At 41.5% G+C, this 23788-nt stretch overlaps 2 protein-coding genes across 4 annotated transcripts; both read left to right on the forward strand.

Annotated features, from left to right (window-relative positions):
- Positions 1–189: 189 nt before the first annotated feature.
- LOC115177281 (ubiquitin carboxyl-terminal hydrolase 5-like) lies at positions 190–14735 on the forward strand. 3 transcript variants are annotated; one of them, XM_029737913.1, is made up of 20 exons: positions 190–517; positions 1152–1280; positions 3565–3628; positions 3951–4078; positions 4619–4764; positions 5107–5291; positions 5543–5637; positions 6028–6221; positions 6407–6478; positions 7094–7184; positions 7375–7500; positions 7601–7754; positions 7920–8094; positions 8407–8495; positions 8768–8953; positions 9350–9493; positions 12324–12466; positions 13093–13243; positions 13585–13669; positions 13919–14735. In XM_029737913.1, the coding sequence occupies exons 1-20, from the start codon at positions 410–412 to the stop codon at positions 14010–14012; spliced, it is 2559 nt and encodes an 852-aa protein (XP_029593773.1). In that variant the 5' UTR covers positions 190–409; the 3' UTR covers positions 14013–14735. The 3 variants fall into 3 exon arrangements, with proteins under 3 accessions (XP_029593773.1, XP_029593772.1, XP_029593774.1); XM_029737912.1 differs by having other exon boundaries at positions 191–517; positions 3562–3628; XM_029737914.1 differs by having other exon boundaries at positions 192–517; positions 3562–3628; positions 8768–8896.
- A 635-nt stretch (positions 14736–15370) lies between these two features.
- On the forward strand, positions 15371–22070 carry LOC115177283 (uncharacterized). The gene is made up of 9 exons (XM_029737921.1): positions 15371–15526; positions 18127–18175; positions 18718–18897; positions 19067–19204; positions 19738–19989; positions 20069–20155; positions 20628–20776; positions 21148–21215; positions 21505–22070. Exons 1-9 carry the CDS (start codon positions 15461–15463, stop codon positions 21536–21538), a joined length of 1023 nt encoding a protein of 340 aa, XP_029593781.1. The 5' UTR covers positions 15371–15460; the 3' UTR covers positions 21539–22070.
- Positions 22071–23788: the final 1718 nt, after the last annotated feature.

A 23788-nucleotide genomic window follows, 5' to 3' on the forward strand; every position in this document is an offset into this window, starting at 1 on the left:
AAACGCTATGTGTGATATAAACAGATGGTGTCTATTTTGCCTGTGCGTTTTATTGTATGTCTTTGTTAGAAGTTAAATAACGTTTTAATATAAATGTGATTCATTGGCGATCTGAATTCATACTTAATTAATGTTTCTCTTTCAAACACAACATCGCATAATTGTGCGGTAGTTTGTACTCTATATATTACGATTATCACGCTACCCTGAGCGTGCTGTGCGCGTTCGGCCTTGCGTCCACACAAACAGGGAGGTAATCAAGCCATTCATTTGGAGGAAGACGGACAAACAGAGAGAGGGGGAGAGCAATACAAACAGACAGTAGTAGTCAAAGCTGGGGAATCAAAAGCTGGGGTCCAAACTCAGAGGAACAAGTGTCCGACTGGAAGGCAGAATTAGTTAGTTTGAGATGGCGGAGGTAAGCGAGGTTTTGATGTCGGTTTTGTCTACAATTCGGGTTCCGAGGCCCGGGGACCGTGTCCACAAAGACGAATGCGCCTTGTCATTTTCTTCTCCGGTGAGTAACCGTCTTCTCGTCTAACGTTATTAGCTTCCTATTAAACCTGTCTTTTAGATATGCTTTTTCTTTGGGGATGTTTTATTTTAATTTGTGTTTTACCAGTTATACAGCTAGCTAGGTTGGTAGTCAGCTAGTCACAACAATAGCTAGCTAACGCGTTAACTAGTTAGCTACTGTAGCTACATTGAGAAACGTTAACGTTAGCCAGCTAGCTAACATCTTTAGCATTCAGCTAACGTTAGCTAGCTACTGTAACCAGTGGCTGTCAAATCATTTCCGACTATCATCACGACTAGTTGTCAATGAACTCACAGTAACGATACGTAGTTAGCCAACGTTACCTTTCAAGTTTTAACGCTAGGTAGCCAGGTGGCTAACTATAGCTGTCACTTGACGTGTCATTCCAGCTGTTTAGCTAACTAACGTTAACTTGCTAGTTAGCATGCTAGATCATCATGACAACTGACAGTGTGATTATCTTCAATGTAACGAGTTGGTCGCGTGGGAAACTTCAACTACTGTACGGTTACATCCAATAGGTTGTTGGGTAAACTAGCAGCTGTCCGGTTACCAAGACAGCCAATGTAATGACTAACCTTAATGTTCTCGCATAACTTTTTTTATTTTTTAGGAGAGTGAAGGAGGCCTGTATGTGTGCATGAACAGTTTCCTTGGGTTCGGCAGCCAGTATGTGGATAGACACCACACCAGGAGCGGACAGCGGGCTTACCTGCACATCTCCCGGACCCGCAAAGCTCCGGTGAGTTACACACTGTTCCTTCAAACCTTTTACTGAAGTCTGGCTGAGTCTAGCCAGCAATAGAATCACTTGAGGCTGAATAGTGGCCAAACAACAACACATTGAGTGTCAAAATCAAAAGTATTGCCCTCTAGACTAGAGGTCGACCGATTATGATTTTTCAACACCAATACTGATTATTGGAGGACCCAAAAAGCCGATACCGATTATTCGGCCGATTTTTAAAATAAAATAAAAAATTCATTTCTTTATTTTCTCTTTTTTTCCCCATTTATTTATGTATTTGTAATAATGACAATTACAACAATACTGAATGAACACTTATTTTAACTTAATATAATACATCAATAAAATCAATTTAGCCTCAAATAAATAATGAAACATGTTCAATTTGGTTTAAATAATGCAAAAACAAAGTGTTGAAGAAAGTAAAAGTGCAATATGTGCCATGTAAGAAAGCTAACGTTTAAGTTCCTTGCTCAGAACATGGGCACATATGAAAGCTGGTGGTTTCTTTTAACATGAGTCTTCAATATTCCCAGGTAAAATGTTTTAGGTTGTAGTTATTATATGACTATTTCTCTCTATACGATTTTTATTTCATATACCTTTGACTATTGGATGTTCTTATAGGCACTTTTGTATTGCCAGTGTAACAGTATAGCTTCCGTCCCTCTCCTCGCTCCTACCTGGGCTCGAACCAGGAATACATCGACAACAGCCACCCTCGAAGCAGCGTTACCCATGTTGAGCAAGGGGAACAACTACAAGTCTCAGAGCGAGTGACGTTTGAAATGCTATTAGCGCGCACCCGGCTAACTAGCTATCCATTTCACATGGGTTACACCAGCCTAATCTCAGGAGTTGATAGGCTTGAAGTCATAAGCAGCTCAATGCATTGCGAAGGGCTGCTGGCAAAACGCACAAAACTGCTATTTTGAATGAATGCTTACGAGCCTGCTGCTGCCTACCATCACTCAGTCAGACTGCTCTGTCAAATCATAGACTTAATTATAACACACAGAAACATGAGCATTAGGTCATTAATATGGTCTAATCCGGAAACTATCATCTCGAAAACAAAACGTTACATTGCACAACCTTCAGTGTTATGTCATAATTACGTAAAATTCTGACAAATTACCCATAGTGTTGCATATACCCTGACTGCGTGCAATGAACGCAAAATGACACAATTTCACCTGGTTAATATTGCCTGCTAACCTGGATTTCATTTAGCTAAATATGCAGGTTTAAAAATATATACTTCTGTGTATTGATTTTAAGAAAGGCATGGATGTTTATGGTTAGGTACAGTCGTGCAACGATTGTGCATTTTTCGCAAATGCACTTTTATTAAATCATCCCCCGTTTGGCGAAGTTGGCTGTCTTTGTTAGGAAGAAATAGTCTTCACACAATTAGCAACGAGCCAGGCGGCCCAAACTGCTGCATATACCCTGTCCTCTGTTTGCAAGAGAAGTGACACATTTTCCCTAGTTAAAAGAAATTCATGTTATCAGGCAATGTTAACCAAATATGCAGGTTTAAAAATATATACTTGTGTGTTGATTTGAAGAAAGGCATTGATGTTTATGGTTGGAGTAACGTGTACCTAAGCGATTATATGCAACGCAGGACAGGCCAGATAAACTAGTAATATCATCAACCATGTGTAGTTAACTAGTGATTATGATTGATTGTTTTTTATATGATAAGTTCCTAGCTAGCATTAAACTTACCTTAGCTTCTTACTGCATTCGTGGAGTGCAATGTAAAGCAGGTGGTTAGAGCGTTGGACTAGTTAACCGTGAGGTTGCAAGATTGAATCCCTGAGCTGACAAGGTAAAAATCTGTTATTCTGCCCCTGAACAAGGTAGTTAACCCACCGTTCCTAGGCCGTCATTGAAAATAAGAATGTGTTCTTAACTGACTTGCCTAGTTAAATAAAGGTAAAAAAAAAATTACAAATCGGCGTCCAAAAATACCGCTTTCCGATTGTTATGAAAACTTCAAATCGGCCCAAATTAATCGGCCATTCCGATTAATCGGTCCACCTCTACTCTAGACAGTACAAAAGTAATACACCTTTACACAGTATGACAGGGAACTGGCAGCATCTAATGACAATGTGCCATCAGGCCAGTTAAGCTGGTTTTAATGGCAGCTACTTCTGTTTGGTTTGCTCAACGTCTCTATAAGAAATGATACACTATGAATGAACCACCTTTCTTGTGGATAACATTCCACAATTCACTAAATCTGAACTGTCGTTTTCCCCAGAAGGAAGATGATGAGAACTCTGGATCCGGTGACCCACCCAAGAAGAAGCCCACCCGATTAGCCATAGGTAACAGCAGAGTTAACAGTAGCACATTTTCTGACAGGCCTCTGTGGGTGCAAAGAACCCCGAAGCAGCCTTCAATACCAGTCTGTTTCTACTAGCATTCCACTCCTTGTATTCCATGTCATGACAAGCATGTTTTTAGCATATGACACAGAGTGGAATGATAGCTAAACATATGGGTACCCAGGCTAGCCTTCAGGGACGCTGACACCAACATTTTCCATTGTATTCGGTTGTAGCCAAAACTTTCATAAAATACTCTGCCATGATAGATCAATGAAACTGATATAATGTCTATTTACACTCCTCCTCCTCTCTGTCTCAGGGATCGAGGGAGGGTTCAATGTGGAGCAGGAGCAGTACGAGGAGGAAGTAAAGGTCGTCCTCTTCCCTGATAGACAGCAAGTTACATCCGATGATCTCGCCACCATGCCAGATGTTGTGAGAGAGCGGGTGAGACACTTTGTGGGTGAACACCTCAAGTGTTGCCTCAACTTTGCTAATTATCTCTTAACAGTTGTGTGTTTGTCTGTGTTTAGAAAGAGGCCCTATCATTGCCATGGGCATGTCGTTTTGAATCCCTTCATTCATAGTTAGTGTATGCATTGGAAACTAATACGATTCTGCTTTTAAAAAAAAGAAAAATGTTAGTGAATGGTCGGGGAGATGGAAATTAATTATAATTGACACTGCAAATTGACCACAGCTAAGCCCAAAAAGAGATTGTATTTGAAAATAATTGAGACACGATCACTTATTTTTTTGTGGGGAATACTTGGGAACAGATTTCCTAAAGTAAACTCATTTTATCTGATTTTAGTTTGTTTTTTTTGGACCAACTAACTTTTGGGGGGGGGGCAAAAAAAACACTAGCGGGATGGTTTTGGCCCACGGGCAGCCTATTGACGACCCCTGCTCTAGGTATTACACTTCATATAGATTGACCGTGCATTCTTGTTGTAACCACTTATAACCTTCTCTATATCCATTTAGGTATCTCTAGCCATGGCAGGGCTGATGTCTGCAGACTCAGTGTCTCACACCCTGCAGGTGCAGCAGTGGGACGGCGAGTTGCGGGCGGAGTCCCGGCATGCCGTCGAACTGAAGCAGCTCAACAACGGCACCAAGATCCCTCCCAGGTGAGAGGCTGGTTAGGCTCGGTTGTTGTTCTGAGCTGGCATTGGCTAGAATATCACGAGCATTCCAGCGTTAAAGGAACTTGACAATTTTGCTCCTTTTGCTTCATAAATGTCCATTCATTTCATCATCGACTTGGATCATATACAAGGTCTGATGGCGTAATTAATATATTAAATCATTTGTCAATATGTAGCCTATATATTTTTGTGAATGATTGTTCATTCTGTCAATCTCTCATTCTCCCTTTTCCTTTCCATCATTTGATGATTTTCCCTTTCTCTCTGCCTCTCCCCACCCACCCCTCTCCAACTTTCTCCCTTCGCTCCATCCCTGTCTTCCAGTGGTTGGCGGTGTGAGGTGTGTGACCTGCAGGAGAACCTGTGGATGAACCTGTCGGACGGAAGGGTGTTCTGCGGTCGCAGGTATTTCGATGGCTCCGGGGGGAACAACCATGCCCTCCTGCACTTCCAGCAGACGGGACACCCTCTGGCTGTCAAACTGGGTACCATCACCCCCGACGGAGCAGGTGATGGCAACACAAAACAAATACTTGGACACTTGAAACAACACAATTCTGTTTTATTAACAAGTGCTTCTTACTAGTCCCAATATTCCAGCAGTCACAGAATCCATATTGACACGCTTACCCTTGAATTATTTAAAGGGGACGATTTAAGAAACACTGGCAAGGAAAAGGACTCGAAGACAGTTGTAACTTGGTTAGATGCTGTATTTTTTGAGCTTTAAATATCTGACTTGCTTCTGTGGCCTTTCCAGATGTGTACTCCTATGACGAGGATGACATGGTACTGGATCCAAAGCTCCCCGAACACCTATCCCACTTTGGCATCGACATGATGACCATGGAAAAGGTAGGACTGCCGAAATCAATACAGATACAGGTTCTCTCCTGCTGCAGTGTTGTGGTTTAAGGACTTGTCTTCTTTAGTAACAGATATTTTCCTTCATGAATAAGGACTATACTTTTCCGTACTTGCCTTACCTGTGTTTTTGGTGGCAAAATGATGTTCAAAGCTGGCCTGGCCCCATTTTCAATAGCTCATATTTATTGTGTTATAACAAAAAATTAGAGATGGGACTCTGTGAGATCAGTCCTCCATCAGGTTCATCTGTCATTGTCTTTCCCCCTGCCGTTCCTTCCCTGTTTCTCCTCGACACCGGTCTTCCCTTCCCTTCCCTTCCCTCCCTCCCTCCCTCCCTCCCTCCCTCCCTCCCTCCCTCCCTCCCTCCCTCCCATGCAGACGGAGCACACGATGACAGAGCTGGAGATAGCGGTGAACCAGCGTGTGGGGGAGTGGGAGGTGATCCAGGAGTCAGGGGCCACCCTTCGTCCTCTATCGGGCCCCGGCCTCACCGGCATGAAGAACCTGGGCAACAGCTGCTACCTCAACTCGGTCATGCAAGTCCTCTTCACCGTGCCTGACTTTCAGAGCAAGTCAGTAACGTCTATCACTTCTACCTCTTAGTCTGCGTCCCAGATTGAACCCTATTCCATTTCTAGTGTGCTACTTTTGACCAGGGCCCATTGGCCCCGAGATAAAGAGCAATTTAGACAGATTGTAAAAAGAGTGCTGGAAAATACTCACGAAACCCCTCTGTCGTGTGTGTACCCCGCCTCAGGTACGTCTCCAACATTGACAAGATCTTCAATGAAGCTCCAAGCGACCCCACCCAGGACTTCAAAACCCAAGTGTGAGTTTCCACCAAATGCTTTTTTTCTTTTTCAGTGTAGCATGCACACACTCGCACAAGCTTAACGTTGTTATCCATTTCGCGTCAAACATAAATACGGTTTATTAAACCTGCCATTTCCCAACAACCTTGAGACTACACACACCTGTGTCTGCATGTAGCACAGAGTCAGGGTTATAACGCGTGTATTCAAAGCTAGTCACACTGGCATACAACTGTTATGGCACACACACGCATAGTCATTGGCACTGTGAGATGCATGTGTTATGTTTGGATGGACAGTAGGTCATTGTCTGAAGGCCAGCCTTTCTCCACCAGATGTCACTAACTGTTCACTTTTCTGAGAAGAAAACAATCCATTTCTATGGCCAAGACTAGCATTAGATAAGATACGGGGATGGTAATTGTTAGCACTTATTTTTAAGTATTTGGAGAAAAAATGCAGGCCGAACCTCCTTCAACACTTTCCTCTAATTTATAAGACTTAGTTTAAGAAATAGGATTTCTCCCGATGGCTCAGTAATTCCTTTTTTTATTATCCTCTATTTGTACATCATTTTAAATTGACTTTATTCCAATGTTGGTTTGGCGTTCAACATCTCTTCCTTATTTCAGAGCAAAGCTGGGCTATGGTCTGTTGTCGGGCGAGTATTCCAAACCAGCTCCTGACCCAGGAGAGGGTTCTGAACCCAGCTCTGAACCCAGAGTAAGTGAATGGAAAACACTAGAAGATTGTGCAGAAGTTGTCTTAAGTCAGAATGCTAGCAACCATAGCACTGGCACCTCAAACACCTGTCTCCAAACATGACAACGTTTTTCCAGTTGTGTTTACATTAAGTGATTGTGTTTTCGTTTTCCATGTGTATTGTCTAAATAACCATTTTGTTTGTTTCCAGGGTGACCAGGTTGGCATAGCGGCACGCATGTTCAAAGCACTTGTTGGGCGGGGCCACCCGGAGTTCTCCACTAATCGGCAACAAGACGCCCAGGAGTTCTTATTACACTTCATTAATATGGTGGAGGTAAAGTCATCCCATCTTTCCATCTTCTGTCATCAGTTTTTTTCCCACCCTCCTGTTGTACCCCATTTTCTTAGTTTTGTTTTATTAACCTCTACCTCAGAGAAACTGTCGTTCGGGGGTGAACCCGTCTGAAGCCTTCCGGTTCCTGGTAGAGGAGAGGATCGTGTGTCAGCAGTCACAGAAAGCAAAGTACACGCAGAGGGTGGACTACATCCTCCAGCTACCTGTGCCCATGGACCAGGCCACCAACACAGGTGAGGGGCTCATGGGAAATGTAGTTTGTTATTGTGTCAATTCCCTTGTTTTTTTTATTGAAGCCTCATTAAATAAGTCAACCAACACATTTTTTTAAGTCAAATATATTCGTCACAAAATAACATTTAAATTGAATACATCAATTATCCCTCTCTCTCCATCAGAGGAGCTGCAGGAGGCGGAGCGTCGGCGTGAGGAGGCAGACTCGTCGGGAGCCCCTCCCCCCGTGCCGGTGCGCGCCTGTATCCCGTTCACAGCGTGCATGGCGGCGCTCAGCGAACCGGAGACGCTCACAGACTTCTGGAGCTCCGCCGCGCAGGCCAAGACCACCGCCACCAAGTATGACAACGCACATGATTCACTGTCTATCAATCTATCAATCAGTTTCCCAGTCAATGAAATGTATTTCCCAACTCCAGTCCACGAGTACCCACAACAGCCCACACTTTTGTAATAGTCTCGGACAGGCACGCCTGATTCAACTTGTCATCAAGCCCTCAATGAGTTGAATCAGGTGAGTTTGTCTGGGGGTCCAACAAAAATGTATGTTGGACTGGAGTTGGAAAACCCTGAATTAAATCATCTCATCAATGCATTTTCCTAGGGAAAATGTAGTTAATTAGTCTCTCTCTCTCTTCATCCCTCTTTCAGGACCACTCGCTTTGCCTCTTTCCCTGACCACATGGTTATCCAGGTTAAGAAGTTCACTTTTGGACAGGACTGGGTCCCTAAGAAACTAGGTGAGTAGTCTGCTCTGCACACAGTGTAAACAAGGTCTACATGATCTTCTGTATTGAATAGCATTTTATTTTCATTTACATACACATGCAACATCTACACCTGGGGGTTATCACAGACGATATCAGTTCAATTCAAGTAGGAAATTCCACTGTAGTTGCTTGACAAGGAACCACCGATTTTAAATAACTTTTCCATTAATGTGAGAACTGAAATGTGGGATTAATGTGGTACAGTCCCTGTCAACTAAATAGATGTTTGTTTGTCCCTGCAGACGTGAGCATCGACGTTCCAGACACGCTGGACCTGACTGCGCTCCGTGGGACCGGCCAGCAGCCGGGGGAGGAGCTTCTGCCAGAGGTGGCCCCACCCCCTCTCATGACCCCTGACGTGGAGGTCAAAGGTATCCTGGGTTCCCACGGCAACGAGGAGGACGACTCGCTCTACTCCCCACTACTGTGTCAGTCTGTCTGAGCTTTCCTTCCTTCATCCCTTCGTCCTGTCGTCCCGTCATCATATTTTCCTTTCTTTTCTTTCCCTCTTATGTTTTCTCCATGTTTTTGTGTTTGCATCTTTTTTAAATTTGGTTTTGTATTTTCAGTGAGGTGACGTGAGTTATCATTTCAAGTCTATGGTGGGAAAGAGACTTGGCTTTGCTCTTATTGTCCAGAATGAGTTTAATATGGTTTGCCAACTTGGTTTTATTTCGTTGGCCTTCTCCAAAAGTCCAGTTTCTCAGCAGTTGTTAGGACCATTAGTGACATCCTTATTGTTGCTGCTGTCTGTGGCCTGCATCCATATAATTAGACCCTCTCCTCTCTCTCTCTCTCTCTCTCTCTCTCGCTCTCGCTCTCAGCACCAGTCCTGGACGACTCTACCTTGTCCCAGTTGTGTGAGATGGGATTCCCACTGGAGGCCTGCAGGAAGGCTGTGTACTATACTGGGAATACTGGAATCGACGCAGCCATGAACTGGGTCATGGGCCACATGGACGACCCAGGTAGGTCACGGGGGATTAGTTTTGCCACATATACCATAAGACACGTGTGTCTGTCATGGATGTAGGGCTGTAAGTGGGTGGTGTTTGTTGAGAAATGTACATTACCGGTCAAAAGTTTTAGAACACCTACTCATTCAAGGCTTTTTCTTTATTTGACTATTTTCTACATTGTAAAATAATAGTGAAGACATCAAAACTATGAAATAACACATGGAATCATGTAGTAACCAAAAACGTGTTAAACAAATCAAAATATATTAGATTCTTCAAATAGCCACCCTTTGCCTTGATGACAGCTTTGCACACTCTTGGCATTCTCTCAACCAGCTTCACCTGGAATGCTTTTCCAACAGTCTTGAAGGAGTTCCCACATATGCTGAGCACATGTTGGCTAATTTTCCTTCAATCTGTGGTCCGACTCATCTGAAACCATCTCAATTTGGTTGAGGTCGGGTGATTGTCGATGCCAGGTCATCTGATGTAGCACTCCATCACTCTCCTTCTTGGTCAAATAGCCCTCACACTGCCTGGAGGTGTGTACTGGCCCCCCAGTACAAAAACAAAATGCATGAAATGTATGTATTCACTACTGTAAGTCGCTCTGGATAAGAGCGTCTGCTAAATGACTAAAATGTAAATGTGTTGGGTCATTGTCCTGTGGAAAAACAAATGATAGTCTCACTAAGTGCAAACCAGATGGAATGGTATATCGCTGCAGAATGCTGTGGTAGCCATGCTGGTTAAGTGTGCCTTGAATTCTAAATAAATCACAGACGGTGTCACCAGCAAAGCACCATCACACCTCCATGCTTTATGGTGGGAAATAGACATGCGGAGATCATCAGTTCACCCACACTGCGTGTAATGGGTTTGACTTGAGGTTGTTTGTTTGTAGGGGTGCCAGGTAGGTTGTGCCTACCAGAGAAAATATTGATTTCTCCTTTTGGTTTGGGAGGGAATGAGTCCCGTCTGGTCCGTCAAGTCTACACCAATACAAAGGACTCATGTAAAAGTCAGGATGGATATGCACTTTTCATAAACCCTTAAAACATTGGAAATGACTTCAAACAACTATTCTTTTGCGTGGGTTGTATTACCAACATAAATGATCACACATAATAAAACAAACAACGAGCTCTGGTTCCTCCAGAAAAGTCCCGTACCTCGGGTCTACAAGAGTCCAGCCCGGTAAAGGAGTTCAGGGAACTCAAGTGACCTTAGTCATGCAATGTTTGTCCATTCATAAAAGTGTAGCATAAACCCAGTCTCAATCATACAATCACAATATCAACTCTTTTACCACACAACCATAAAGAGTATCAAATCTCAATAAGTCTTCAACTGACCACATAAATCGTCACGGTATACATCACACCAAAACAAATGAAATACCGTATACAAAAAGGTTGTAGTCAGTCAGACAATCCGTCAACAGATCTCCAGCGGAGATGTGTAGTCCAAAGGAAGAAATGAGTGGATCCGATCCTGGTTAAAGTTGAGACAAGGCTACAAAGGACACTTTTTAAATGCAACAAAACAAATGGAGTAAAGAAGCTTTGGATCTGAGGGTTGAACACATTCGCACCACCATCACAACCCCACTTTTGCGCAGCTGATGCTGGCTATTTAATTGGGAATTAAAGGGGAAGCGCCCTATTGGAAGGGGAAGCACTGAGACGATTCGGACAAATTCAGGGCCGTCTCACAAAGACACGGCGGTTTGAACCAAAAATCTCATTTGGACTTCAGACCAAAAAACACATTTCCACGGGTCTAATGTCCATTGCTCATGTTTCTTGGTCCAAGGAAGTCTCTGATTCTTATTGGTGTCCTTTAGTAGTGGTTTCTTTGCAGCAATTCGACCCATGAAGGCCTGATTTCACAGGCAGGGAATTTAGAATAGAGACCGGAAGGGGAACCGAGAACACCAACCTCAATATGGAGAGAGGGGAGGCAGGGGGCGAGAAAGAGAGCAAGTGGATGAATAAGAGGGTGGAAGGGACAGGCTCATGGGGAGAAGCTAAGACAGGAGGCATATCAGACAGCTATTGTACTGGGGGTGAAGAGACTGATAACAGGAGAGTGGAGGGGAGTGATAGAGGAGGGAGGGAGGAGAGAAGGGAGCCTCCCCTCCCACAGATTCAAAGTCTCCTCTGAACAGTTGATGTTGAGATGTGTCTGTTACTTGAACGCTGTGAAGCTTTTATTTGGGCTGCAATTTCTGTGGCTGGTTACTCTAATAAACTTATCCTCTGCAGCAGCGGTAACTCTGGGACTTTCTTCCCTGTGGCGGTGCTCATGAGAGCCAGATTCATCATAGCGCTTGATGGTTTTTGCAACTGCTCTTGAAGAAACTTTCTTGAAATGTTCCGTATTGACTGACCTTCATGTCTTAAAGTAATGGACTGTTGTTTCTCTTTGTATATTTGAGCTGTTCTTGCCATAAGATGGACTTGATCTTTTACCAAGTAGGGCTGTCTTGCTATTTTGAAGAATCTCAAATATATTTTGATTTTAAATTTTTTTTTGTTGGTTACTACATGATTCCATATGTGTTATTTCATAGTTTTGACGTCTTCACTATTATTTTACAATGTAGAATATAATAAAAATAAAGAAACCCTTGAATAAGTACGTGTTATGAAACTGGACTTGTAGTGGAAGTTAAATGGTATGGACTGCCATGTGTTTGAACATGAAGTAGACCCAGTTAGTAATTTCCAGCAATGTTGTTACTCATGTTTTACAATAGTCATTTCACGACAGCATGTAACTAATTTCATTATGTACGTTATATTCACGTTTCCGCCCCCTCTGTGATTGGCTGCAGATTTCTCCGCTCCCTTGGTGTTGCCGGGCACCAGCTCCGCTCCCGGGACCACGCCCACAGAGAGCTTTTCTGAGGAGCACCTAGCAACCATCGTCTCCATGGGCTTCAGCCGAGACCAGGCCACGCGAGCACTGAGGGCCACGGTGAGACGGTGTTTCCCTTACCCTTACTCTGAATTGAATCAACTCCTCTTCACGTCTAGCACTGCTGTAGTGACAGAACTCCTTGATGTTGCTTCAAATAAATAATACAACTGCAGTGAGATTTCGCACATGCTCAGTAGCTGTATTGACCTCGTGGAATTTACTGGTATGATTAGTGAAAGATTAGTGGAATCTGTGTGGGTAGCTGGACAGGTAGGATGACTGACAGTGAGGGTGAACAGGTGGTCACGGGTCAGGTGACAGAAAAATGGATGAGACTGAGGCAGGAATTCGTGGATTCATGGACGCACAGAACTTCTGGATTTGACAGAGTGAAGGAAGAGAAAGCAGCGCGATCAGGCGATGGTGATTTCCTCCTTTTATAGAGTGGAGATCTGTCGGACATTTCCACCTGACCTAATTAAAGCGCCCCTGGCCCAGCTGAGTAAGTGGCAATGAATTAAAGGATTATTCCACCAACTCCATGGGCTTTTTCTACAATTAGCCCTTTGGCACAATATACTCTATTCTAGCACAGAGTTGAAGTTCACACATACGTTCTTCATTTGTGCTGCTGGTCAGGTCTCCAACCTTTAACCAAGTAGTCTCTCCTATCCCTCTTCCAGAGTAACGTCCTAGAGCGCGCCGTGGACTGGATCTTCTCCCACCTGGATGATCTAGAGTCCATGGAGGTTTCAGAGGGGGGCCGCTCGGCCGCCGAGAGCGAGGGGTCCAGGGAGCCCCCTCCTGGGCCTAAAGTCCGAGACGGACCGGGCAGTAAGTCAACAGCGACAGGAAGCGGGTGAAGGGAGTGGCTCCAGTTTGAGTTGGATGTTTGAACATATTTTAATATTCTCTTCAAAGCATCTGTATGTACGCACTCCCGGAAAACAAAGAATATACTTCATTTTTTCCACAACATTTATTGGTTAATGATTTACTCTTTGTGGAAAGCATATTACATGTATTTTGACAATGCGCAGACTCCAAATTGTTCTGTCCATGTCTTTCAATTTGTATTCAAATTGATGTCAAATTGCAGTATAGATTCAGTCACTGATGTCTCTGCTATGTACGTCTTCCTTTTTCTCCTCTATCCTCCTCTCCCTCTCTTCCAGAGTATGAGCTGTTTGCCTTCATCAGTCACATGGGCACGAGCACTATGTGCGGCCACTACGTCTGCCACATCAAGAAGGACCAACAGTAAGCGCCATTCTCTCTTCATTTCTTATAGAAGAAACCACTCCTTTTATACACACACTTGATACATGAATGTCGTTCTACTTTATTCCCACTGCTGTGGTGCAGTGTTGCTATTGAGATTCTGCGGTTATAACAATCTAGACAAAGCTTTAAAGTGCTGTTTCTTGTTTTCTCATGTCTGTCTGTATTTTTCTTTTCCTCCCCTCTTTTCTCTCTCTCTCTCTCTCTCTCTCTCTCTCTCTCTCTCAGGTGGGTTATCTTTAACGATCAGAAAGTGTGTGCCTCAGAGAAGCCGCCCAAGGACCTGGGTTACCTCTACTTCTACCGGAGAGTCACCGAGTGAACGGAGGGGGGCAGAGTTTCACTTAGGGAGGGGAAGAGGGTCGTCAACATGCACATATGCACACTGTCACACACTGAGCTACTAAGAATGCTCTGACACAAGCTTCTGAACTGACAAATGTAGGGTTTAAATAAATACACTTTTCCCACAGCTATGTACGCAGACACAGGCAGGTGGAATGGATGGGGTGTTTTAAAGTAGAAGTTATTTTTTATTTTTTGATATTTTTTTTCCACTCCACTTTTTACAATAAACACAGTAGTGTTGGTGGAAGGCTGCTGGTGTATTCACCCCTTCTAAGTCTATACTCATCTTGCAACTGACACCAATCAACTCATGATAGACACTGTATAATGATACCAGTATCTATGGCAACAATGTTCCTGCCCCCCCCCCCCCTCCCTGAACAACATGCCACTTATTGGCTAGCATCTGTTGTATTGTTATTGCTTCTTAAGCCAAGCACTGCCTCCCTTCTCTCCCCCTTCTGTGTTCCAACATGGCATTTTCATAAGTTTGGCATCCACAGTAAGAGAGAAAAAAGTTAATAAAATACAAAAAAATAAAATGTGTATTTTAAAAAACGAAATAAAAACTAAACCAAACAGGTTGTTCTTTTAAGTGTGGTGAGGGTGATATCTGGCTTTTTTATTTTTTTTATTTTGCTCAAATGAATTCCTTTGTTACTTCTGCTCTGACAAATAAAGATGTCTTTCTGCCGCCCCTGCTTGTTGTGTTTGTGTTGAGATGGATGTGACTAGTGACCACTGGTCATCTAGTGGCCCTGCTGCACTGGGTCCTTATATTCAGGCTCTTGCTGAAGAGCTGGGGACACCAGTTGAGTCATGGTGCTCCGCACTGGCATCAGGCCACAGGCTCAACATCTTCCTGAGGGCTGTTACATGCCAGGGAAACATGGTGAGAGTGAAACCATAGGTCTTGTCTTCTTCATAGGGTGGGAGTGGGATCATTGTGGGGATTAATTGGTTGATTTCAGTTACACCTGACACCCAACTACATTTTGACTCATTTTATGTTTGCTGCTACTATGCTCTTCTAATAACTAATTTAGTAGTCTTTCAGGTGTGTATATCTTCATGGCCACATGCCTGGAAGACCCAAGGCCATCTCACTGAACATCAGTTTTGCCATTCAATTTATTTTGATGATGGGCCGGAAAAAAGATAATATCCTACTTTTATTTGGTTTAATAGCGTGGTTTTATAAGGTACATTTTAAAAGTAGGCTACTATTGATAATGCGGAAGCACATACTATATTTACATGAGAAGTTTAAGTGGTATTACTGTCAAGTTCGTCATAAAGGATCATCACAAAAAAGTATGTCACTTACGATACTTGTTATATGCAGCCAGTCAGCGCAAATACAATGTTTCCTATATACAGCACATTTTGCAGATTGGACTTTTAGTAAGGAGCCCATTTCCTATGAAGTTGGGTCACTGGTGGAAGGTGAATACAGAATCAAATAAGGAGTTTGCAAAGAAGGCGCAGGCAAGTAGCATGCGTAAACCCACAATCTTTCCAAAGTGCAGACGATTTTTCTCGATCTCTTCCGCTCTACTCGGTCACTATCCTCAACGCATACTCAGTGTATTGTCGCGAAAGGACAGTGTTTTTTTTTCTCCGATTTTTGTAACCTAAGACGTTTTGAGAATCAATTTCAGGTAAATTACAAATCAGATCAGGTAATATTAATGTTCCCATATGTTTGTCGGAGCTAGTTCAGTTGTTTTTTTTACCCAGAGAGGAGAGGAGTTTTATTCTTTCTTTTTTTCGTGAGAAATGTTGAAAGGAGAGGGGACGGATAATCAACTTTTACCAGTTAAATTTAGACACAAATATAATATTTTGTTATATTACATTTTTCCAGAAATATGTTTTACAAATATGCAAATGAGGCAGTATATCATATTTGCATATTGCGCAAATCCATTTTTCTGGACGAAACCAGCCTAAATATTTTAGAGTCATTTTGTTAAGACACTCCCGGACCGGACTAAAATGTGATTAACGCAGATGCTTCTTAGTTGGGGTGTGGGAAGAGTATGACTTAGACTACCAAACGCCTATTTCGACCGAATCACTATCTCTTCAAAGTAAGTTACTAAATATAGTCAGTCCAGTTTGTGACGTTCTCTATGAAATTGACATTTAAATGATCTGTAATTTATTGTAGTGAGCTTTGAAAATATTGATGTATGTCGATTTTTAAAGTGTTTAAAATGCATTAAAATGTTTATGATGGTAGTATGATTAACTAAAGAAAATCTACATTTTCATCAAGTTTTGAAAATACAAATATTAACTGACCAAAACACCAACAAATCTCAAAACTGATCGGTAGATGCAAAAATGTCATTTCAGCCTGGCCTTAAAACTGTTGAATCACCACAATCAGTAGGCTATTATAATGTTTCATAACACACAAATAAATGTACAAAATAACAGTTATAGCAAATGAATAGCTCTTGATCAATAGTATATCGATGAGATATTATAGGGTAGGCTTTTATCAAGCAGGCATCTACGTTTTTAGCCATGTTTTTAGCCACGAATCTAAGAATTATTAGGCTACTGCAATTTCGTCAAATGTTTCATTTGATTACAGGCAGTGGCGGTTCTAGACCATTTCAACTGGGGGGGGGGGGGGGGGGGGGGGGCAAGCTGGGGCCAGTTGTACTGTTAGAGGCGCCAGTTACATTAGACGTTATTGTTGTCATATCGTTTTCTTCACTGTATTGCAGGCATTAGCAGGCAAAATACCATGTTCATAATCATCATCGTTGCCACTGTCTAATAACGGATGTAAAAAAAGAACGATAGCAAAAATGAGTTGGGGGGGTTCAAAATTGTTGTCACAGGGGCATTGCCCCCCCCCCCCCCCCCCCCCCCCCAGGCAGTTCAGGCGGTTCATAATAAAGATGATTACTATTAGTAAATTACAGTACATTTTAAAGTAGCCTATAATTCACCTCTGTGAATAGCATTATATTCAGATATAGCCTTTGTGGAATAATTTAATATTTTAAAGTTATCAAAGATAGTGTTAAGAATAACATCGATATCAAACACCTGATAAAGTATGAAATGCCGATTTCAAGTAGGCTTACAGTATCATTATAAATAAATGGGTCTTAATTTAATTAAGTTGGTCAAGTAAAAGGTGAATATTGTAAAGTAGTAAAGCATTGCCCCAATTACTAATACAGCTCTAATAAATTAAGTTATTATTATCAATCTGAATAAAACAAATAGTGAAAATGAGTTAATTATATATATAATTACTATTTACTAAAACTATTGTGGAGTGATAGATTACTTATTGTTATTCAATAAACCATCTTCAGAGGAATATCATTCTTGAAAACATGTAACTAATGTTATACTGTAAATTAGAATATTTACCACCTTTGTTGTCGATTTTCAGTTCATTTATTTACTGGGATCTCTATCCATGAACTGTGAGTTATGGCACAAAGTTATTTGTATTGTGCTCTGATATAGACTAATGATTTTCATATTTGAGTATTTCAATAATAATGGTGATGATGATTATACTGATTTATATACTCAATAACAATTCATTACATACGTTTTGGTTGTTATCGGTTAGCGAGGCCTATATGCCTATTCATGTTATTATATATACGTCTATCTGTTATTGAAATGTGTCAAATGTTTGGAGTAGGTTCTGAAAATAATGAAAAGATAGAAAACTTTCTAGCCCTGCTCAGAAAACTATCATCATATCTCTAGTCATGCAAAGAAACATTTGACTCTTTTGACTTTTTTCACAGATGTTTTCTTTTTGTATACATATATAAATGTTAGAGAGAGAGAGAGAGAGAGAGAGAGAGAGAGAGAGGAAGTAGCCATGTAGTTAGAAACCACAAGTTCACTCAAACAGAAGCCATGTAAGAACATGAAGTCTAGATTAAACTCTACTTAGAAACGTACTTAAGCCAAACAAAGGTTTAAGATATTTTTTAGATAATATATTTTACATTTTAGATGTTTCAAAAGTGCCAATCTCTCCTTAAAATGTTCTATGCATTTTGACTGCATGAATGTCATTTAAATTTGCATTCCAGATTTCAGATAAAATGTTCAATATGAAGACTTTCTCCTGGTTTGTGTTCGGTGGGTAAAGATCTACACTACATGATTGAAATATTAAAATGTTGTTGTATTCATTTTACTCTTACTTTTACTCCTCACATATACACACACACACACACGCACGCACGCACGCACGCACACACACGCACGCACGCACACACACACCTTTCTCTTCTCTCTCTTTCTATTCAATTCAAAGGGCTTTATTGGCATGGGAAACATATGTATGTTTACGTTGCCAAAGCAAGTGGAATAGACAGTAAACAAAAGGGAAATAAAACAATCAGAAATGAACAGTAAACATTACACATTTCAAATGTTATATTATTGGCTATGTACAGTGTTGTAACAATGTGCAAATAGTTGAAGTATGAAAGGGAAAATAAATAAACATATAAATCTCTCTCTATCAATTCAATTTCAATTCAGTATGCTTTATTGAAATGGAAAGTTAATAATACATTATAATACTAGTAACAGAAGTACTTTAATAATAATAAAGTGATTGCAGTACTCTCTCTCTCTCCCTCTCTTATTCTCCCTCTCTCTCTTTCTCCGCTCAGCCCTGTGTATTCTCCATGTGGTGGGTGAGGTGATCTACAAGACAAAGGGGCACTCTGTCAAAATTGATTGCGGATTCAAGACGTCTAACAAGGATGTAGAGTGGAGACATAAAGCTGTGGGTGGAAGTGAATCTGTGTTGATCATGGACATTAAAGGGAGGACTGGCAAGCAGCGGAAAGGTGGATAGAAAAGAGCTCATTACAAAGAAATAAATTGGTTATTTCATGAAAAAGTAGCAGTAAAAAGAAGTGTTTCCTAAAATACTGCATAGATCTTATGCCGTAAAACAAATGTATACATGGCGTTTTGTACGTGTTCATTATAGTGCCTGTCTTTTCCCCATGTCAGGAAAGGCTCCCATGGTTGAAAGGGCGAAAGTGAGAGGGGACGGGCTGGAAATCTCTGCTCTAAATGATGGTGACGCCGGACTTTACATCTGTATGGTGGACAGGAAAGAGATGGATCACAGACTCGACTTTGTCACAGGTGTCACCCCGCATAGGGTTATGGGGGTGTCCAGCAAGTGAATGTGGACACCAGTCCTGCAAACTAGCAGTTTTTATAGCAGTAATAGTGAAGTGATATTATTATTGCTAGTACATTTGAATGACACCACCCAAGCAGATCTGGGTTCAAGTACTACTTGAAATCATTTCAAAGGCTGTATCTGTGTTTGATTGAGCTTCCATGTTGCAATGGAACCAATAGAAATGTCTCAAAAGTGCAATCCTCACCCACTTAGCACTACAGGCAGGCTGTATCTTTAAAAGAATGAAAATATATTTAAAAGAATGAAAATATTATTTTGGCCCAGGTCTGCACCAGAGGTAAATTCTAATGGCAGAATTCATGTGGCGAAAGCTTCCGTGTTCAACCTAGACATTTCTCCCTCTGTCTCTTCCCTCCCTATCTTTTCCTCCTCGCTTTCTTTTCATACTCTACCCCTCCCTCTTTATTTTCCCTCTCCCTCCCTTCCTCCCTCTCCCTTCCTCCCTCTCCCCCTCCCCTGTCTGAACCAGTCAATGTCCACCCCTCCAATGTCCTCATCGAAGGCACCAATGCTATCCTCGAGTGCCAGGTGACAGGAGTGGATCCCTTGCCCAGTGTGGAGTGGCGTAGTCCAGGTGGAACGGTGGAAGGGGCCCCTGGACGACCTGGCTCTTGGAAAGTCTCTTTCAGCTCTGTGGCCCTGTCAGACACAGGAGAATGGACATGTCAGATTACTCAGGATGAGAAGACACACAAAGAGACTCAGACCATCAATGTGAGAAGTAGGTTATCGGTGGTAGTATCCCCAATACAACCATGATAGTAATGAATATAACAATGCTTTTGTCTTTTCTCTCCCAGGTTTGTCGCAGGACAAGGGCCAAGATGATGGGCAGGGGCACAGTGGACCTAACTCTAATGTAAACACAGTGACACCTTGCAATCACTGTGAGTATCACTACTTTATGAACACTGACTACTGATTTATTGTTTCATTTTCCTCATGGTAAAGCTATTGGAAGCTCCTACTTTATTCAATCTCTCCTTAACATTGGTCAATTCAGGACGGGAGGAGGGGTTGTTCAAAAAGTTACAAAAATAAAACGTTATTGTTTCTCATGAATCTAAAGTGATTCAATAAAATCAATTTTTCACAAAAGTACGGGGGGAAAAAATGCATAAAATGTATGAAATGTATGCATTCACTACTGTAAGTCGTAAATGTAAATGTAAAAGAAACTATGGTAAATTCTATCTCCACACCATTTGACAGATAGGGGGACAAATCCTAACTTGAGAAACAAGTGTGAAATGACACATTTCGAGTCAACCGTGCATTGACATCAATACAGCGATTTTGAGGGTGACTTGCCACTTCCGAGGTCTTCACTGAGGTGCTCCCTGGTTGTGTGTCTCTCAGGTACCACGGGCAGCCAGCAGCCCGTTGAGTGGGTGTCCATTCTGGGCTTAAGCCTGTGGGTGTGGGTGGCAGTGGGAGCAGGATGCCTGGTGGTGGTTTTACTCCTGGTGACCATTGTTCTCCTGCACCTCAGGAACAAAAGAATGAAGGTGAGGAGACAGGCTAGAGGGGAGGGATCAATGAAAATGTCACTGTCAAACTTAGAACCCAAAGTGATTTATAAGCATATATAGATCAATATATATTTATTTTTAAAATATTGTCAGCGCAACAGAAAGCTATATCGGTCTGCTAATACAAGATTAGTAAAGGCCTAGTGCACTACAGTTGTGAGAAAAGACAGTATATTATTATTCATATATATTTTTTTATTTCAGATTTTTACTGTGGGTACTGCAGCACCCATACTTCCCACGGCTATGTCTCTAACCCAATTAAATATTGATTTAGTTATATTCAGGTGGAGTAAGTGCTTAAGAGCAAATGAAAGAGAAAGACAATACATGTTTTTCTCCCTCAGAGAAGAGACCGGAAGATGAAGAACATCAGAGTGCCCCTGAAGTCCAACGACTACTGCCAGTGTAACCGGTAACTACTCTATTGCTCTATCTAGTAGAATCATAGAAGGGAATTTCTGCACACTGTCTATTCCTGAACAGTCACGTAGACCAGTGGTTTTCAAACCTCCCCTTTCCAATTTGTTGTAGCCCTGAACTAGCTCACCTGATTTGCCAATTCAAGTGCTTGATGATTAGTTTACAAGTTGAATCAGGTTTGCTAGCTATGGAAATAACATTTAAAATACATGGAACTATGTCATATAAAGTAGTTAGTGATACATTGTCAAGTTTAAGATTGTAACACATGTATTTCACAGCACACCAGAGGGTCCACCCCGGAGGACGCAGTGAGAGAAGCCTTCGGCTGTACCACGGCAACAGCGCTGATGGAGCGGAGTATTATGGGCTGGAACATGATTGCTTGACGACACAGGGCGGATGGAAGAATGATAGAGCGAGAGAGAGAAAAGTAGTCATACAGTTAGAGAGATTACAAGGGAGAGAGAGAGAAAGAGAGGGGGGAGATCATGTAAATGGCCTTATGTCTGTTTCAAAAATATGAATGATGAAATTATATAAACTGAAAATCACACATTGAAAAAAATCACATATTCTTACCTATATGTTATTGAATGTCATCTGATGTCTTCCTCGCATTGTCAGAGCATCCTCTACTGCATTGCATCTTTGTGCTTAGATCATTTTCAATGATTATTCATTTTCACACAAAGCCGGAGACTTATACTGTACGGTTTTAGAATGATTCTTGCTGTGATATTGTTCAGTGTGGCATATTTACAAATGCTTGTTATGTTATAAATGAATATACCTGTTAAATTAAAGTGTTTTCTTGTTGAAGGGAATACAGATCATATAAAGGACATTTCTTTTGGTTTGATTTCAAACATAATATGTACCGCTGAGTCTCGTCTCACTTTTAATAAGTATACTTTTTACTTGAGTCTTTTTAAACACTTACTTCAGCCTCCTATTACATACATTCTAGTGGCGTTGTCAGTGGTTCCATTTCACTAACTGGTGCAGTAGAGTGCAGACAGCTGTCAGTGACAATGTAGACTCCAAGCATGTCGAGTGATGTCTTGGAGTTGTGAGTCCAGTAAAAAAAAATAGTATGTGTGTGTAAAAAAAGTACCCAATTGTCATACTTGAATAAAAGTAAAGATACCTTAATAGAAAAGGACTCAAGTAAAAGTGAAAGTCACCCAGTAAAATACTACTTGAGCAAAAGTCTAAAAGTATTAGGATTTAAATATATTTAAAACCTCTAAAAGTCTAAGCTAACATATGGAATTGTTTTTAAGATGGTCATACCATTGATCATTTAGAATTTAAGGACCCCTTTAGGTATCAAAAATTATTCTAATTCTTTGTATTATTTAATAAAATATTGAATTTGACCTTTACTACTATAGCCCATAGAAACGCCTTGAATAACACATTCATAAATGGCAAAAAATAAATATATTAGCTTTTTTGGACAAATATTTAACCCCTTATTTTTGTTGGCACAAAAATCTCCAAACCTCCAATCTTCCATTTGTTTGTATGGGTTACCTTCAGACGAGTCCCGTGACACTTGTGGGGGTCCTAGAGCAAAACGGAGAACACCATCGTGTTCGTTAGTCTCCCCTTTCCATATAGTGTTTGTAGGCCAAACCGCTCGGACGCTACACACATTTCTGTGATGTCTCGTGTTCTGACAAACATCGCTGTAGCTACATTCCACCGCAGATGTGGAAGGCCGACATAGGCGGATGCGGTGGATTCAGACGCAGCCCATGCATCTCTAGCTTTATGTTTTTGATGTTTATTTTTTATTTTTTATATGTTACTTAGATTGATACTTAGATTGATGCACAGGTGCTCTTAAGGATTATGTGTCAAAGGTAGAAAAATATATAATTTTAAAAAGGAAATGTAATTGCTAAGATATACTGCTAAAATATACTTAACTAACAAAAGTAAAAGTATAAATCATTTCAAGTTACTTATATTAGTTGAACCAGACCAGGCACCATGTTCTTGTTTTTTACATGTACAGATAGCCAGGAGCACACTCCAACACTCAGACAATCATTTACAAATGAAGCATGTGTGTTTATTGAGTCCGCCAGATCAGAGGCAATAGAGATGATCAGGGATGTTGTCTCGATAAGTGGGTTAATTGGACCATTGTCATGTTAAGCATTCAACATGTAAATAGTACTTTTGGGTGTCAGGGAAAATGTAGTGAAGTAAAAGTAAAAGTTGTCAAAAATATAAATAGTAAAGTACTTAAGTACTTTACACCGCTGTGTGTGTGTGTGTGTGTGTGTGTGTGTCCGTAACGTGTGTGTGTGTGCCTGCCTGTGTGTGCCTGCTTGTGTGTGTGTGTGTGTGTGTCCGTAACGTGTGTGTGTGTGTGTGTGTGTGTGTGTGTGTGTGTGTGTGTGTGTGTGTCCGTAACGTGTGTGTGTGTGCCTGCCTGTGTGTGCCTGCTTGTGTGTGTGTGTGTGTGTGTCCGTAACGTGTGTGTGTGTGTGTGTGTGTGTGTGTGTGTGTGTGTGTGTGTCCGTAACGTGTGTGTGTGTGTGCCTGCCT

This window comes from Salmo trutta, chromosome 37 (genome assembly GCF_901001165.1).
Source record: "Salmo trutta chromosome 37, fSalTru1.1, whole genome shotgun sequence".
Taxonomy (NCBI): domain Eukaryota; kingdom Metazoa; phylum Chordata; class Actinopteri; order Salmoniformes; family Salmonidae; genus Salmo; species Salmo trutta.

Coding starts and splice junctions, on each gene's coding strand:
- LOC115177283 (XM_029737921.1), top strand. CDS start 15,461: ATGAAGTTGGGTCACTGGTGGAAGGTGAATACAGAATCAAATAAGGAG. Junction 19,990..20,068: donor TCAGACCATCAATGTGAGAA/GTAGGTTATCGG, acceptor TTTCTCTCCCAG/GTTTGTCGCAGGACAAGGGC. Junction 20,156..20,627: donor AGTGACACCTTGCAATCACT/GTGAGTATCACT, acceptor TGTGTCTCTCAG/GTACCACGGGCAGCCAGCAG.
- LOC115177281 (XM_029737912.1), top strand. CDS start 410: ATGGCGGAGGTAAGCGAGGTTTTGATGTCGGTTTTGTCTACAATTCGG. Junction 7,501..7,600: donor ACTTCATTAATATGGTGGAG/GTAAAGTCATCC, acceptor CCTCTACCTCAG/AGAAACTGTCGTTCGGGGGT. Junction 13,670..13,918: donor CACATCAAGAAGGACCAACA/GTAAGCGCCATT, acceptor TCTCTCTCTCAG/GTGGGTTATCTTTAACGATC.